Source organism: Phalacrocorax aristotelis, chromosome 17, assembly GCF_949628215.1.
Source record: "Phalacrocorax aristotelis chromosome 17, bGulAri2.1, whole genome shotgun sequence".
NCBI classification, from domain to species: domain Eukaryota; kingdom Metazoa; phylum Chordata; class Aves; order Suliformes; family Phalacrocoracidae; genus Phalacrocorax; species Phalacrocorax aristotelis.
The window spans coordinates 2,822,514-2,838,178 of NC_134292.1; the positions used below are offsets into that span (position 1 = coordinate 2,822,514).

The window sequence follows — 15,665 nt, forward strand, 5'->3', positions numbered from 1 at the left end:
GAGGAGGAGAGACTACAAAATAAAAAATATTAAACCCAGGTAGAGTCCCTTGGCCAACGTGTAATTTTTGACAGTGAAAGAACTTCCATAGTGCCAGGCAAGAAGCTCATGAATAAAGCAGCTGAGTGAGTCCACACTAGCTGGGGAAAGAATGAATTATTTATCAAGAAATCCTGTTAACATATTTAGGTATTGATTTATTGGTACCATAATCCTTTGGATCAAGGTGTAAAACATCAGTGTGTTTCGTTTCCACCCCCCCCCACCCCCGTCTCCTCAGCTCTGTAAGGCTGCAGAAGGGGAGAAACAAAGGGAAGGATTTGCTTCCATTTAAACTTGGCTGAATTAGCATTATTACTGCATGAAATGACTATAGTTAAAACATGTTCACACACGGCTAGCAGTATTGTAGCAAAATTAAAATGCTGCCAGCTTCAAGGATTTTAGCGAGAGTCTTCTGGTATTTGGGTTGAGTATTTGCATTTGGATGCTTCTGTCTGAAGGCCCAGCTCCTGGATTTATGTGCTTGAGAGAATTACAGCTCCCTTCTTCTCTTATTTGGGACTTTCTAATTCTTGTCCTTGGAAAGAAAAGCTAGAAAATTTGAAACATAAGGTATCAAAAAGCAAAGAGCTAATTATCTAGGTGTATGGATGTATTTTTATTTTTTTTAAACAACGATGTCCTCTGCTTGAGGCTTCCACCTGGATTTCCTACCCCATGGAAAATGATGGGAGCTTTGCTCTCTTGTTTGATGCTGTGAAGATAGCTTTTGAGCTGCCTTTCCTTCTTTGTTTTTACTGCCCACTATGAGAAAGGGGTTTCTCTTCCTGGACCAGAGGATGCGCGTTGTCTGTGATGGGGGCAGATGTGCTTCACCTTATGTTTAGGGCACCTTTATGCCCGCTGAGGAAGCGTAAGGCACATGTATCACGGTTGTTGCCTAAGTGCTGTGTGTTTGATTTTCAAACACGCTGTGGGTGTTGTTTGGGGACCCCCGGGTGTCAGGGCAGCCCCTCAGGGTGTGGGGCTGAGCAGGCAGAGAGGGAGAGCTCTGGGACTGGGTGGGAATGGCAAGACCATGTCAGGGCAAAGGATAACCTGCCCTGTGGAGAAGCAGCAAGATCTGCATTACCATCTCTGCAGAGCACTTTCTCAGCCTGCAAAATGGAGGTTTCTCTGGCAGAACCTCGGGCAGGGCTCCCTCAGAGCTGTGCTGCTGCAGGGCGTGGATGGGCACCGCTGCGTGATGTGGAGGCACGGGGCAGGCAGGACTGCTACGGCGTTTCTGCTTTGGGTATGCTTGGGGGGAAGCATCTTTCCCAATTATTGTGGCTGGTGTGATGCTAAATCCAGTGACAGTAAGACAGTGGCTTCTGAGAATATGAAGTGATAAATGAATGCAAATTAAGTTATGCTTTCAGGGGGATTTTTCTGAAATCAAACTAACCCCTCCTGCCTTCTGCTCCGGTATGAGTTGCCGCTGCGTTGAATGCTACAGCACCGGGCCGCTGCCACCCCTTATCCATAGCTGGTGCTGCCAAGGCTTTTAGAGTCTGTGGTAGAGGCTGGTTGTGTGTGGTCTCAGGCCAGGAGTAGTTTGCTTTTTGTTTGCAGGGTGTGAAATACTTTGGATTTGATTTTGATCCTGGTGGTGAACAGTTCTGTGCTCCGCTCCTCTAAACAGTAAGTGTCTGTGGGCCTGGATGCAAGTGACTTCCATTTTGGGGGCAGAAGGATTATCTTTGTTTCAGAACATCATCAATTTTAGTGTCATGAGACTCAAAGAATTTCCAGATATTTTTCATCCGATGCCCACTTGGGAACCAGGAGTTATGGATGGTTCTGAGGAGTAACTGAGGGATTTGAACAAGGTTGATTGTTATTACAGCAGTAAAGTGGACTGACCTCTATCCTGAAGGTATAAAGGAAGAGTGGAATAACTCAAAGACCTTCTGTGAAGAGAGAGGATCATCTCAGAAAGACTGATGTGAGTGTAAATGTACCAGGAGTTTAGAGCGCCTCTTCCCAAGGAGTTCAATTCCCAAACATGGGTAAACCCAGGACTTGATTGTCTTTGGCCAAGGTTCCATGTGAAAAAGAGTGCAGAGGCCCATGGGCTCTCTGAATACTTTTCTTACAACTGCTGGTCCTCAAGACAACAAGCACCCGACCCCAAAAGGCCCCCAGAAAACACATTCTCTGCCATGAAATATTTCCTAGTGTCCAAAACTGACTTGGCACCTACCATAAAGGCACAGGAGGCACAATTAAAACATTCTCTAGGAGGTGATAAGGAGATCCTCCAACCTTGAGTTGTTAGCTGGACCTCATATGGACCTCAGGGCTTCCTGAGATCCTGTCCATCCCATGACCACATGTAGAAACCTCCAGCTAAGGAGTTTTCCTCAAAGCAGGCATAAACAGACAAAACCACAAGAAGTAGTGTTTAAGCCTGACACCAAATTCTCCTGCAGCTTGCTGGGCTGGGGTTCTTCCATTTTAATTCACTCCCTCTACATACAAGAACACCTGCTCTGAATGACCTGAACCACCAATCCCAGAGGAGGGATGCTCAAGGTGAGTATTTGAACCCCAGTCCAATCCTGTCTCACCATACGTAGCGTCTGTGGGAGTGGGATTTGGGCTGACCACTAATTTCACTAACCAGCCCATTTTAGTTTTATCCTTCGCACAGATCAGGACACCAGGCAGGTGCTCCGTCATCTCCCTCCGGTGGGTGGATCAACCCCTGAGCATCGATCGGAAATGCACCTCTCTGCAGATTTAATTTTGCCCAGAAGGGTCCATCGCCAGCACTCCCCCATGCCCAGCTGTCACGTCCCTGCAGAGCTGAAGGCCAGATGCTCTCAGCAAATGGACTGTAACATCTGAAAGTCAGTAAAAAAAGTTATTGGACTGACTTTGTGCCAAGATTGTATTTAGACTGGAACTGGGAGAGGGGGAAAAAAAAAAAGCTTTTTTTTCAGGTTCTGGTATTTCGTATAAGCCAGCACATTGGGTCAGGACTTGAGAGATGGGACTTCCCTTGCTGGTCTGCTGCGACTTGTGGAAGCAGCTCTCCTTTCACCTGGCTATGGCCCAATTTCAGCTTCTGAAAAGCTGGGGTAGCAATAGAGTCCTCCTCAGTGCAGGCCTTGGTGGTGTTTCTGGGTGAAAAAAGGCTATATAAGACTTAAAAGATGAAAGCCTTTTAAAAAATTTATTTGGTTTTCTTTTTCTTCTGTTTTCAGTTGATCCAAAGAGATGTGGGGAAAAAAGTAGGAAAAAAGGATAAAAAGAATATTTTTGAAAAGTAATAAATTTTAATACCTTTTTTTGTAACAGAATAAATGGAATAGAGAAAAAATATTTCATAGCTCTACTGAATGAGATGTTAAGGTATGGTTTTGTCAGGTTGGTGAGGAAGATGCTGTACTCCTCCTCGGCTCTTCCCAGTATGTTATTGATGGGAGACTGAGGCCCCTTCATTATCTCTTTAGACCTCTGGATTTATTTCTGAAAGTTGCAAGAGTTTAAGAAGCTTACACAAACTTCAGTCCCCTTTTGTGGTCATCTTTGTTTAAAATAAAACCTGAAATACAATGAAGCTATTCAGTGTCCTGCGAGATTTTAGGTTTATCTTTTTAAAGGGGAAGCCAAGTATCTCATGCTCTAGTCTGACAAATACATTGGCCTACTCTCCCCCAGGCTGGGTTTTGGGGCAGAGGATTTTCTCCAGGGCTTTCAGCAGAACGGGGTCCAGGATTTCCACCAGGGATTTTACTTAAAATTACACTGCAAATAATAATAATGAGTGTTTCTTAATTACAATAGGCAAAGCTTATGCTTGACCACAGGTATGCATTCAGGGGCTTCAGATGTGAGTTAGATTTGGACTTGAACCTGTTAAGTTCATATGAAGCCTGTACACCTCATTCTTCACCTGTGAAAGCACTTTGCACTTTTCAGAAATGAAGGGTGACACTTTGGGATATTATGGTAACGTGGACTATGTGGCATCCCGGAGAAGGGACTGGATTAAATGTCATTTGAGTCTGTGACTGTTTTGTGAACAGACTAGGTCATCACTGGTTCCACAGATTGAACTCAGAATGGCTTTCCTCAGCAAATTTGGGTTTTCTGCCCTTACACGTTCTTGTGCAAGGTCTGCCTGTCTCTGATGAAGAGCTCAGCAGGAGTTACTTAGTGCCTAGAGAAAATGTGCTGGGCGAGGCAGGGCTCCATGTGCTCGTTGTACACGCTTTTAATAGTTTTGGTTTTGTTCTTAGTAATTTCTGTGTTCACCTAATCCTAAGAATAGGAACAGAGAGAAATATATCAACCATAAATAGCGTCGCTAATTAACAGAAGTAGCGAGGAGTGAATTGTGAAAAATCAGATGAAGGGTAAATAGAGTTCATCTCTCAAAGGCAGGCTGAGAGTTTTCCTCAATGCAAAAGCACTTATCTTAGAGAAGATTACACTTTAATTGCCCCAAATAAGTCAGGCTCTGCCGTTGATTAGAATAAAGTGAGTAAATTCTAGGTGTACTATACATTTTGATTAAAATCATGGTAAAGAGCTAATGGTCTGTGGTGTTTCAGCTTTGGCTGTACCTGTCAGATTAGATCCCTTCTTTACTGAACCCCACTTTGGAAACATTTCCAAAGGATTATGTGTTAGCCCTCTAATTGCTTGTTTTTCACGTTGATGGACAATGTGCTGAGCAAAGTGGTGGCAGAATTTCTTCCCTGGGGATCCAGGGCAATCGCCTCAGGGTTGCTTATTCTGGAAAAAGCGGCTGAAAGAAGAAACTCATGTAAGCAGCAGACTGGCTCCTTGTTCAGAGGCAAAGGGAGTTGTTTTGTTGCTCTACTGGTAAAGAAGTGGAGTAACTCTAAGCCTAAATGGGTTTCTAACAGCTTAGAGACCCCAAAGCAGTGCCTGCACAGCCAGGGAACCCTAGCTGGAGATCTGCTGGTAGAAGCAGCCTAGACCTTATTCTGGGATTTGTTACTCAGGTTGGTGCTGGTACATGGTAGGATGGTTTTGACTTTACAATTCTGTAGATGTTGCCCTTAAGGTCTCATTTAAACCTCCAAAGTCAACAGAAGAACACCTATAAAGGTGTTTTGGCTGCCTTTAGGCACTGGCAGAGGGAGCTCTGGTGAAGAGTGCTGTACAGCTACTCTCTTCGAGAGGTGCCTGCCACCCGTAGCAGCAGCAGAAGGGAATTCAACCCTGAGCCATGAAGCCTGGAGTGTGTTTTCTTAGCTCCAGCTATGAGCGGGAATAAGTTTGCATCGTGGTGACGGCACCCACGGAGGTGCACGTGCAGAAGGGGTCTGCCGTGGAGGGTTAGTCCCCGCTGGGTTGGGCAGTGCCTGGCAGCCGGCCTCCGCTGACATCCTACCCTGTGCAGCGCCTTCCTGAGGGCAAGTCAAAGTTATCAGGAACTCTGTATAAATGATATTAATTATGGACTTACCATAAAGTCAGTGTGTTCACATGCGGGTCTGTGGTGATGGAGTTGACCTGGTGTAGCTTTATGTGTGGACATCCCTGAGTCTCTCTTATTCTCCCAATATAGGAATAAAGGGACTGCAAGTGGAGAGAGTGATGGCTTTGGGAGAAGGGCAAAGAGAATGACGGTGTTTTGATCACAAACCTGGAAATGAGGAGCTGAAAGGAGAGTTCTTTGCTTAGGTTCATTGCAACACAACAGCCTCCAATCAGGTTATCCAGTCCTTGCCACGTGCCTCCCAGCATTTTCTTATAGCAAAGGCCTTTGTTGTTCTGCTGCTCTCGTGTTGCCCAAGAGGATTTAATCAGGTTCAGCAGTGTTTAATAGGTTATTTGAATAAGTTATTTAAACATATGCTACCACTGCCTGTCTCGCTTGGTCCTTGGCATGGGCTGAATGGGGTTGTGGGCAGTGGAGAGAGGCGGCAGGTCTTCTGTTTGCACCAGCTAGGAGAAGCTGTCAGCTTTGGATGGCAGACCCGTCAGGTCCCAGACTCACCCTCAGGGCATGGCCTTAGTGTGCCGGTTTGCTGGCTGCTGGTTGGTGGCACACACGCCTGGCTGCGTGGGAATCCCTTATCCCTCTCGCCACATGGGAGATAGGTTTCGGTTGTGTGGCAGAAGCCAGAGGAGTGTGGGAGGTTGTGGGCAGCTGTGCTGTCTGCTTAGAGAAAAGAGAGGAGCAGGATTTTTGGGATTACTCTCTGTTTGACTTGCTCTAATTTGCAGTCTGTAAATCTCCTCAAACCTAGGATTTGCTACCCGTTGAACAGAGGCAGTCACTTGCCGGTCCACAAGGCTGTGTGTGTAAACCAAATTTCACTTAATTGTGTGTTTATGTTGTGGTTTAGCCCCAGTTGGAGACTGAGCCCCACACAGCGGCTCTCTCACCCTCCCCCCGGTGGGGTGGGGGAGAGAATCTGAAGAGCGAAAGTAAGAAAACTCATGGGCTGAGATAAGAACAGTTTAATAATTGAAACAAAATCATAACAAATTGTAATGAAAAGGAAAACAACGAGAGAGAGAACCCAGGAAAAACAAGTGATGCAACCGCTCACCACCTGCTGACCAGTGCCCACCCTGTCCTCAAGCAGCGATTGCTGCCCCCCACCCAACTCCCCCCAGTTCATATACTGAGCATGCGCCATATGGTATGGAATATCCCTTTGGCAGCTCTCCTGGCCGTGCCCCCTCCCAGCTGTGCACCCGGCAGAGCATGGGAGGCTGAAAAGTCCTTGACTTAGTGTAAGCACTGCTCAGCAACAACTAAAACATCAGTGTGTTACCCCATTACTCACATGCTAAATCCAAAACACAGCACTATACCAGCTACCAGGAGGAAAATTAACTCTATCCCAGCCAAAACCAGGACGGTTTGTTATTTTGGGATTCCAGAACTGGGATCTCATCACTGATGCAAACTGTGATCAAGCAACCCTGGGACAAACTGCACAGGCTTCCTTTCCTTGGGGGCTGCTGGGTCTCTTTTCTGCAGGGACTGTCATAGTTTTCCTAGTAACTCCCCGCTGCTGACGGGAGCCTGGCTGGCAAGGAAGCGCTGCAGAGTATTTACATGCTCCTTCCCCTACCAAACCAGCTCCTGCTCCCTTTGATCAGCCCTGTTTGAAGTCAGTGGCGTGTGGGATTTGGCCATGAGGCTGGCGGGCTGTGAGGCTCCCCTGGTGATGTCCCAGCTGTCAGGAGCGCTGAGCTGAAAGTAGGCAGGGTCCCCGGAGAGCCAGCGTTGTGCTCCCGGGCTGAGGATGGGCCGGGAGAAGGATGTCGGAGCAGGCAGGGCTTTGCTGGCTGTTTTATGGTGATGGGATGGGGCTGGCTGGAGCAGAGCTGCTTCTGGTCTTGCAGCAGCAAGAATCTCCAGCAACATGAGAAATTCATCTCAGGGCAGCCAGGCACAAGGGCTCTGCCTCCCCACGTGCCCTGGGAATGCGGGCCACAGCCAGGGCTGCAGAAGGGAAGATAAAAGGTAATATAAAAGCATTTCTGGTCTCTGCAGCATGTTGCAACCAGCAGTAGGCTGCTTTCAAGTCAATTGTTTCAAAACTTATCTTTAAATGAATTAATAATTAGATGTAGCTGCCATCTTGTTAACATAATGAAGCAGTGGCCTAACAGCTCTCTGCGTCTGAGAGAAAAAAGTGAGTATTAATACTGGCCTGTCTCTGGTGTTGGACAAGTCACAAAAGGCTGTGTTGTGGGAAGTTTCTTGTGCTTTGCTGGAGTACACTCCGTTCTCTTTGGCTGTATTGGGAGCTCAGGGCATTAATCTCCCTGCAGGACAGAAGCTTTTTAGCTTCTGCATTTGTTATAGATGACAGTATTCACCCACCTATCTCTGTACAGAGGTGGCCGTGCTGTCACTGCTCAGGGATGCCAGCAATGTGCTAGGTGCTGCATGAAAGGGGGGAGAGAGCCCCGAGGTGCTTAAAGCCAGTGGTGCAGAGAGCCAACATATAAAGGTTGTCCTTTGGCATCCAGCTGTGACCTGGGCGCTCCTGCCGAGCAGAGGCATCAGCCCCCAGGGTGGAGGATGGATGAAGTGGAGTCATATGGGAAGAGTCTGGAAGGATGTTGTTGGGGTTTTGGGTTACACTTTTAGGAAGAAAAGAAAAAAGGCACCAGCTGTGAACAGGCATCAAGGGGGTGTCTTGGTACCAGTGCCAGGACAGGGGGTGGAAGCAGCTTGGAGCTGAGCAGAGGTTGGGCAGAGGGAGCCGAGGCAGCTGGGCTTGTTGGGAAGAGCACTCCAGGGGCCGGACAGTTTGTATGGGCTTTAGATGCCTGAGGTACAGATCTCTGAGTCTCCACTGTGACCCTGAAAGCATCCCTTAGATCTCCTGTGCCTCGGTCTCCCATAGTGCAGCACCTTGCTTGTGGGATTCTTGTGCTGCCAAGTTTAAGGGACATGAGCTGTTTGATGCCGGTCCCCGGGAGCAAGGCTTCAGCTCGATGTGGGCACTGTTCAGGGGGTGCGTGAGCCCTGTGGCTGTTACTAACCAGTGGATTCCTTGGCTCCTGAGCGGTGGCGGAGTCCTCCCATAAGCCCTTATTCTATTTGGATGTAATTTGACACATCGTGACAGGTATTTAATTTCTCCTTCTTCCCTGTTGGGTTAGACCTGTGGTTAGGATCAAGTAGCACTGACAGTCAGCCAGGAGTTACGCCAGTGAAATGTTTGAGCTGGAACACAAAATTTGATTTGATCTCTTGGCTCATCCTGCTTAATGAGCGAGCCTGGAGCTGGGCCACAGCCCAAGCCCCAGTGGCTCTGCGGGCGGAGGGCTGCCGCCTCTGCTCAGCGCAGCCAGGGGTGTCTGTGGGACTCGGGGGGCTTTCCCCGGAGGAGAGGAGTTTGGTTTTCCTGGCAGCAAGCAGGCTTGATTCATTAAATCATCTCACCATGGCAGAGCCGGTACCATAAACTGTGACTGGGTTCAAGCATGCTGGGGAGCGCTGCGAGAGATGCTGCCTGTCTGCGAAGGCTCTGTTTTCTGGGGAAAGGTTTTCTGTCAACCCTTTTGCCTGATGTTTTGCCCTCTAGTTTGTCCTGGATCCCCGTGTGCAAGGCAGAGCAAACAGAGTGGGTTCCTGTCCTGCCCTGAGCATAAGGTAGTCTAGCAAATTCTCAGAGGAGGGTGGTTAATTACTTGTATTTCAGTACATTTCATTTTTAAAGGCTTTGCTCGTGGCATGGAATTGTGGATCTGTCGCCAAGTTTGGGCTTCAAATGAATAAATAAATGATAAACGATCATTTGGCAGCAATGAACCTGCTGCACTCTTTTTGCATGTTTGTGCAGTTTCCTTTCTCCCATCTGTTCCCTTCCTCCAGCTCTGCCTTGGGGGTTGGCTCTCCAGCCCCCCTTGCCTGGCTGGTGGCGGTCCCCAGCCTGGCTGAATGGGACACGCTTGCTCCAACCGGAGACACGAGGGCTGCCACCTCGGTCGACTAAATGAGAATGGAAGAACAGCCTTTAAATATAAAAAAATGGCTTTTGCTCTGGTAACCCCAGGAGAGCGGGCTGGGGCTGTACCAGGCACTTTCCTGGTGTTGGGGAAGAAGCACTGAGGACGAGTGTCCTTGTTTCCTCTGAACCCATCTGTGGAGACGTGGTGCAGGAGAACAGGGAAAGGAAATAGCTAAAAGCAGAGAGGAAGGAATGGTAAGACGAAACAGTTAGTGAAGTGGCACTGCTGGAGTGGGATGACAGGTACTGTAAAGGGCATTAAAAAATGTAATGAGAGATTGGGCTGCACAGAGCATTCACTGTCTTCCTGCTCTCATTTTCCCAGCCTGTTTTGTCTTCAGAGTCACTTGTCTGTCATGCGCTGGTTTTGCCTTTAGCAGGGGTGGTTTGTGGCGAGGTTGGTTAGTGCCTGTTCCTCTCGGGTGAGTCACTGATCAACTGACATAGATATTTCTGAAGATGTTGGCTATTTGGAGAGATGCTTGTAATGTGCTTGATCCGGAGCATGGTCCTTGAGGAAGAATTTGTGCAGATATGCCCCATATTAAAAATGCCTCAAGGTATTTACTTGCATCAGTGCTATAAATGTTATTACCTGTAAGAAATGCTGTGTCACTTGTCACCCACATCACATGTTGGTTTTGCTTGGGTTTTGGGTGACTTCCACTTACACAGAGACATTTTGAGGTGGCATCAAGTGCATGCGTGGCTGAAATAAAGCACATTTAAAGTGCTTCTGTCTGTGAATTCTTCTGCAAGCAAAATTACACTTGCAAATATAATTGGGAATAGTGAACTAAAAGCACCACAGATAACAAGTAAAAGGCGCCAATATCAGAATTCATGCTTTTCTCGCAAGTTGGTGTTTGGGAGTTTCTCTGCAGTCTCTGCCAGCTGCTGCAGATGGGCGGGTAGGTGAGCTCTGTGTTCGTGTTACTCTCTACCCTCTGTGGGAGGAGGAGGAGAATATCTTTGGGTCTTTTCTTTTTGCTTCCCTTTTCCCCTCCCTTACACCTGACATCAGATTCTCAAATTGCTCCATTCTTCACTCACAAGAGAAGAATTTGCATTTTTCTGTGCACTTGGCTTCAGTAAATGGCCATGTGGCATTTTACTTTTCAGCACTTCCTTAAAGAGCTCCCTTGTGGTTGATGAATGCAGAAACTTTGTCATAAACTGAACCGCCCTTCCCTCCCCTTAATCTAGACCGCTGCTTACTCAGGGAGCCTCACACGGGGTTCGATGGCAGAAAGCCCAAAGTGCTGAGCAAGCAGAAGTGGAACGGCAATCACTCCGAAGATGCCTCGTTTTCTTGCAGACTGCTTCTCTTCTGCTCTGTGCGTACGCAGAGTCTGGGCACGGTGCCACGCTCTGCCTTAACTGCAGCAGAGATTAACGGAAGGCTGTGGTTCCCTCCCGTTGTTGTGTGTCTCAATTCAGATGTAAATATGACACTGATGCTCAGCACTTGGGAAGTCAGAGTTGAGGTGGGGAGGGAGGAGGCTGGTGTAGAAAGCCTGCACGGAGGCAGGTCACTTAAAAGTGAGCTTTGACCCTGCAGCAGAGCCATCCCGGGGCTGTGGAATTCGGTGAATCTTCTCACTGGAGCGGATGACAAATTGTGGTGTGGATGGTGGGACAACCAGCTTGGTTCATGGGTCCTTTTGCTGGCATTTCAACTGGTGAAGGTAACAGAGCTAACCAGTACATCAGTGGTGGACACCCCTGTGGAAAATCTGAGGGGAATCTCCCCTGCCCTCTGCCCTGCAGTTTCTGTATGGTATATTTTTTTCTGAGGTGAATTAATATTTGTTTTTCTCTCTCCCTTTTTCTTTGTTTCCAGACAAATGATGCTGCAGGAAATACCTGGAACTGGCTTTACTTCATCCCTCTCATCATCATTGGCTCTTTCTTCATGCTCAACTTGGTGCTGGGTGTCTTATCAGGGTAAGAGGCTGATGGTTTGTTTGTCTCCACCTGGATAAGAAAAGGGAAGGCATGCTGGTTTTACCGCTGTGGGAGGATGTAGCTGGAAAAGAGAAGATGGGGTGATACATCATACTGCACATTGCCCCCCTTCACACATTTCCTACCCTGTCCTTTTCTTGCAGAGGGGATGGGGGGTAAAATCATTAATTGAAATTATTCTGAATCCAGACCCAAGAGTTAAATGAGCTCCCTGTAATTATACTGATTTGGGCCTGCGCATCCAACAATTACTCCTGTGCTGTCTTGAAAACCCATCAGGAACCCACTGATGCCAGTATAAATACTTCAGTGCTGGAGCTGGACATCAAAGTGTTCACAGTGCATTTGGTGTAACTGTGCAGCATGGAGAAAGGGGAAGCTCAAACAAGAGGCAATTAAAAGATCTCAGGTTTTGTTTTGGTTTGTTGTTTGCTTTTTTTTTGTGGTGGTATTTCTTTTTTTTTTTTTTTAAATCTCCAGCTGTTTAAGCCAACGTCTGGATTTTGGGGACACGGTGGTCTCTTGATGTTCAGACTCCAGGGGTCAGCCAAGGATTTGGTGTTTGTTGCATGTGAGTTTTGGGTTTGGGCCATTGTAGAGATCAGGCTGCCAAGTTAAAGCCTAGCTGGAACATCCCCAGTGCCTGTGGAAATAAGATCTGGAATTAACAACCTGAATCATCTTAATGGTTTACAAGCTCTTAGACTTTGGCACCTCATTTTGCACACAGTTTCTCCTTAGCCCGTCCAGGTGATCTAGATTATATAGATCTATAAAGATCTAGATTTATTTCTGGCTCTTGGCAGCACAGGAAGAGAGTAAAGGGTTAACGCTGCGGAGTGGTAAAAGCCCTTCAGTGCTGCGCATTTGCTCTTTCTCTTTAAGTTACTAGAAAAAGAAAAATGTTTTCCAAAGAACAGGTTCATGCTCAGTTTTATTAGTTTGGATCCTTGTCCCCAAAGCCCATGCTGGGGCAGAAGCAGGGAGGCAGCAGTGCAGTTCTGTCTGAGGACTGGGAGACGTGCTGCTACGAGAGAGGGTCATGGGGAAGGCTCTGTCGTGCACTTCGCTGTTCCTTCAAGGCAGGAATAATGGCCGTGATCAATAACCAATCAAAGCCATTCATCAGACATCCATATCCGAGGCTTTGTAAGGCAGAGCTTCGTGACCACACTCACCTGACATATGATTTAAAGCGAGCGCCAGAGCCAGGGCTGAGTGCTCTTCATTAGGTAGTTCATCTTCCTCGTTCCACAGTGGGGTCAGCCCACACTGCCTGAAATGATGCTTGTGATTTAAAACAAAACTCAGACGCCTGCAGGCTCCTGCTCCTTTGTGCTGGATTCAAACTCCTCTGGTGACCAAAAGATGGAAACCTCTGCCTGGCTCTCTTGACCCTTTGCTCGGGGCAAAACATGAACATTATATAAATGTGTATCTCCTATTAAGGCTCTGTGCATCAGGTTTCCCTTTGTTAGTGGCAAGGATGGTAATATCTTCTTCACAGAGGGAAGCTTTTAAATTCTATTTTGCATAGTGGTTTGACGTCCTTGGGAGGAATAATTCCCGGGGAGAGGCTGAAGAGAATAAACATCCCAGCGCGAGTGCTGACCACACTGCTCAGCAGGGTGCGGTGGGCTTGCAGCTATGGGGCAAGGAAGGAAAGTGGGAATATCTGAATGGACTGGTGAGGAGAAGGCACCAGAAAGATGGAGAGACCCTGTGAAGGCAGACACTTGTCATTATATTCTCTGGACAAAAGCCCCAGACAGCACTGTAGGAAAAAAAAAAAAGACATTTCTGCTGGAGTTTATTCTTTGCATGGGTTTCTGTGTGGAGAAAGGGTCATTGGCAAAAGCATGTTGACTTCCATAGGGTACATTTTCACTCCAGGACTTTACGCCATCCACGTCCCAGTGACAGTGTCAGCTAGTGGCTCCTGCAGTAGAGGGTCTTGGCAATATCCCACCTTCCTGTTTCAATAAAACAAAGTTGATTTAGAGTTAGTTAACTCAGCAGTCACTCACCTGCTGCTTATTTTCATGATATGTGCACCTCATAACCTTTAATATTATCCTTGCTGTATCCTGGGGGTGATGCAGTGCTGCTCTCCTTCTCCGCATGTTAGGGAGAGGGAACAGCAGGTAGAAAGAGGGGATGGAGTGCCCCCAGGAAACAATGGCGAAGCAGAGGTTAGGTCACTGGTTTCCTAGGCTTCTGTGTGACCTTCGTGACTGTCCTGTTTCACAAAACCCCTGTTGGTCAGGTGGTATTTTATTTTCCAATATTTTGCCATGTACATTATCAGCATGAGGGGGCTAAGCTTCAGCATGCCTCTGTCTATACCTTGGAAAGCCCCAGAAAAAAGCTTTTACCTGAGTATTTTTCATTGCTGTTAGTTTTGAGCTATTTCATCTCACATATCTGTGTTCCTCAGTGGGCAATAAGGAAGCTACAAATTTCTGAAGTGGGTATGCAGACGCTATCACAGGTTATGGCAATGTAAATAATCTGAAGTGACAACAAGTCATCGAGCTTCCTACTGACGTGAGGTTATACAGAGTTTTACCATGACTTTTAATGGAATTTTCTGCCTTTCTGTAGTTATTTGTGGGCCCATGTCAACACTGGGCGGATACCCAACATGAGCGGGCTTAGCTCCTGGATTTGTCTGTTTGAGCAGTGTAGATAGATTGACCCAGTTAGGATCCCGAGTTTCATCTGCTAGCCAAATGTGGAAGCATTTACTTTGCAAATGCTACAGAAGAGATGACACCTGTTTTAAAATAAAGAGCAAACAACCTTTCCTCTCTGCTCGTTCTTCTGGAATTATAATAAAAGCACAGGCAGGGAATTGACAGGGAGATGTGGCAATCTGTAAACGTTGGTAAAAACTTGGTATAAAAATAGCCCACAATCTTGTGCCAAAAATGTCTTTGATAGGACAAAAACCTCTGAGTACCTGGCTAAAGATGTAATTAAAAGCATGTTGACTCAGTAATTCAGATTGAATGAGACTCTGCCTGCTGTGGAGTGCGTCTTCCTCATGCGTGATGATCAAAGCGCTGCCAGTGCTCTTGTAATCAGGTAATATTTAAGTACGGTCCCAAACGGTGCTCTCTGCCTTCTGCTCCACTCCCCTCCCTGATGCAAGCACCGGGGACCAGACTGCCAGCAGAGCTCAGCTCTGCTTGTGCCACCGAATAGCCAGATTTCCCCGATGATCCTAGGACATGGGGTGTGGAGTTACTGTGAACAACTTATTTCAGATGACGCAATAGGGATGCTGGGCTCTCCTCTGTCTTTCCAAAAGATGCACATTGCAGTGGATGCTGTACCCGACCTGCTCACCACAGTGCTAAAGGTGGGTCTCTGACTGGGGAAATTGGCAGCAGCTCCCCCTTGCCAGGTTGCACGTCGCAAGCAAAGACAGACTGGGCTGTTCTTTTGCTGTGAATATGGCAGAATTTAGAGTTTCACTGGAGTGCTGCAGTGGTCATAGGTACACAAGTGAACTGCAATTGAAACAGCTCCTAAAATCCAGGAACTGCCTTTGCTTGTTTACAGTAGATTTGGGGTTCTCCTGCAGGAGCACAGCATCCCGTTTGCTGTGGAGCAGTGGTAATGTGGGTTTGTGTCCCTGTTGAGGATTTTCCTTTCTACTCCTCGTTATGTATTCGCCCTCTCTGTTTTCTCTCTGGTGCTCGATCCCTACATGAGCTGATAAAATTCAACAGCCCTGCAGAAAACAATAGAGCAGAAAAACAGATTATTTTATTCTGGAGGAGCTTTTATTGAGTGCCATAGCTGATTCGGGAGAAGATCAGGATTGTTAAGGCCCAGGAGAGCAGAAGTGGGAGAAACATTGAATCCTGAGTTGGAAGGGACCCACAAGGATCATCGAGCCCAGCTCCTGTCCCTGCACAGGACAGCCCTAAATTCACACCATGGCCCTCTGGGGGTGTTGTCCAAGTGCTTCTGGAATATCACCAGGCTGGTGCCGTGATGCCTCCCTGGGGAGCCTGTGCCAGGGCTCCACCACCCTCTGGGGGGAGAACCTTTCCCTAATGCCCAGCCTAACCCTCCCCTGGCACATCTCCCTGCCATTCCCTCGGGGCCTGGCCTTGGTCACCAGAGACAAGAGATCAGGGGGGAGGGTAGATTACTCTCCTCTTTGGAGTGTAG

The 15,665-nt window shown here is 47.4% G+C and overlaps 1 protein-coding gene across 1 annotated transcript in view; it reads left to right on the forward strand.

The window, feature by feature from the left end:
• The window catches only part of CACNA1B (calcium voltage-gated channel subunit alpha1 B), a 303,786-nt gene that overhangs the window by 125,230 nt on the left and 162,891 nt on the right, over positions 1-15,665 (forward strand). The window contains exon 7 of the mRNA XM_075111828.1: positions 11,356-11,459. Within this exon, the coding sequence (XP_074967929.1) occupies positions 11,356-11,459 (104 nt within the window). The remainder of the gene's footprint in view (positions 1-11,355; positions 11,460-15,665) is intronic.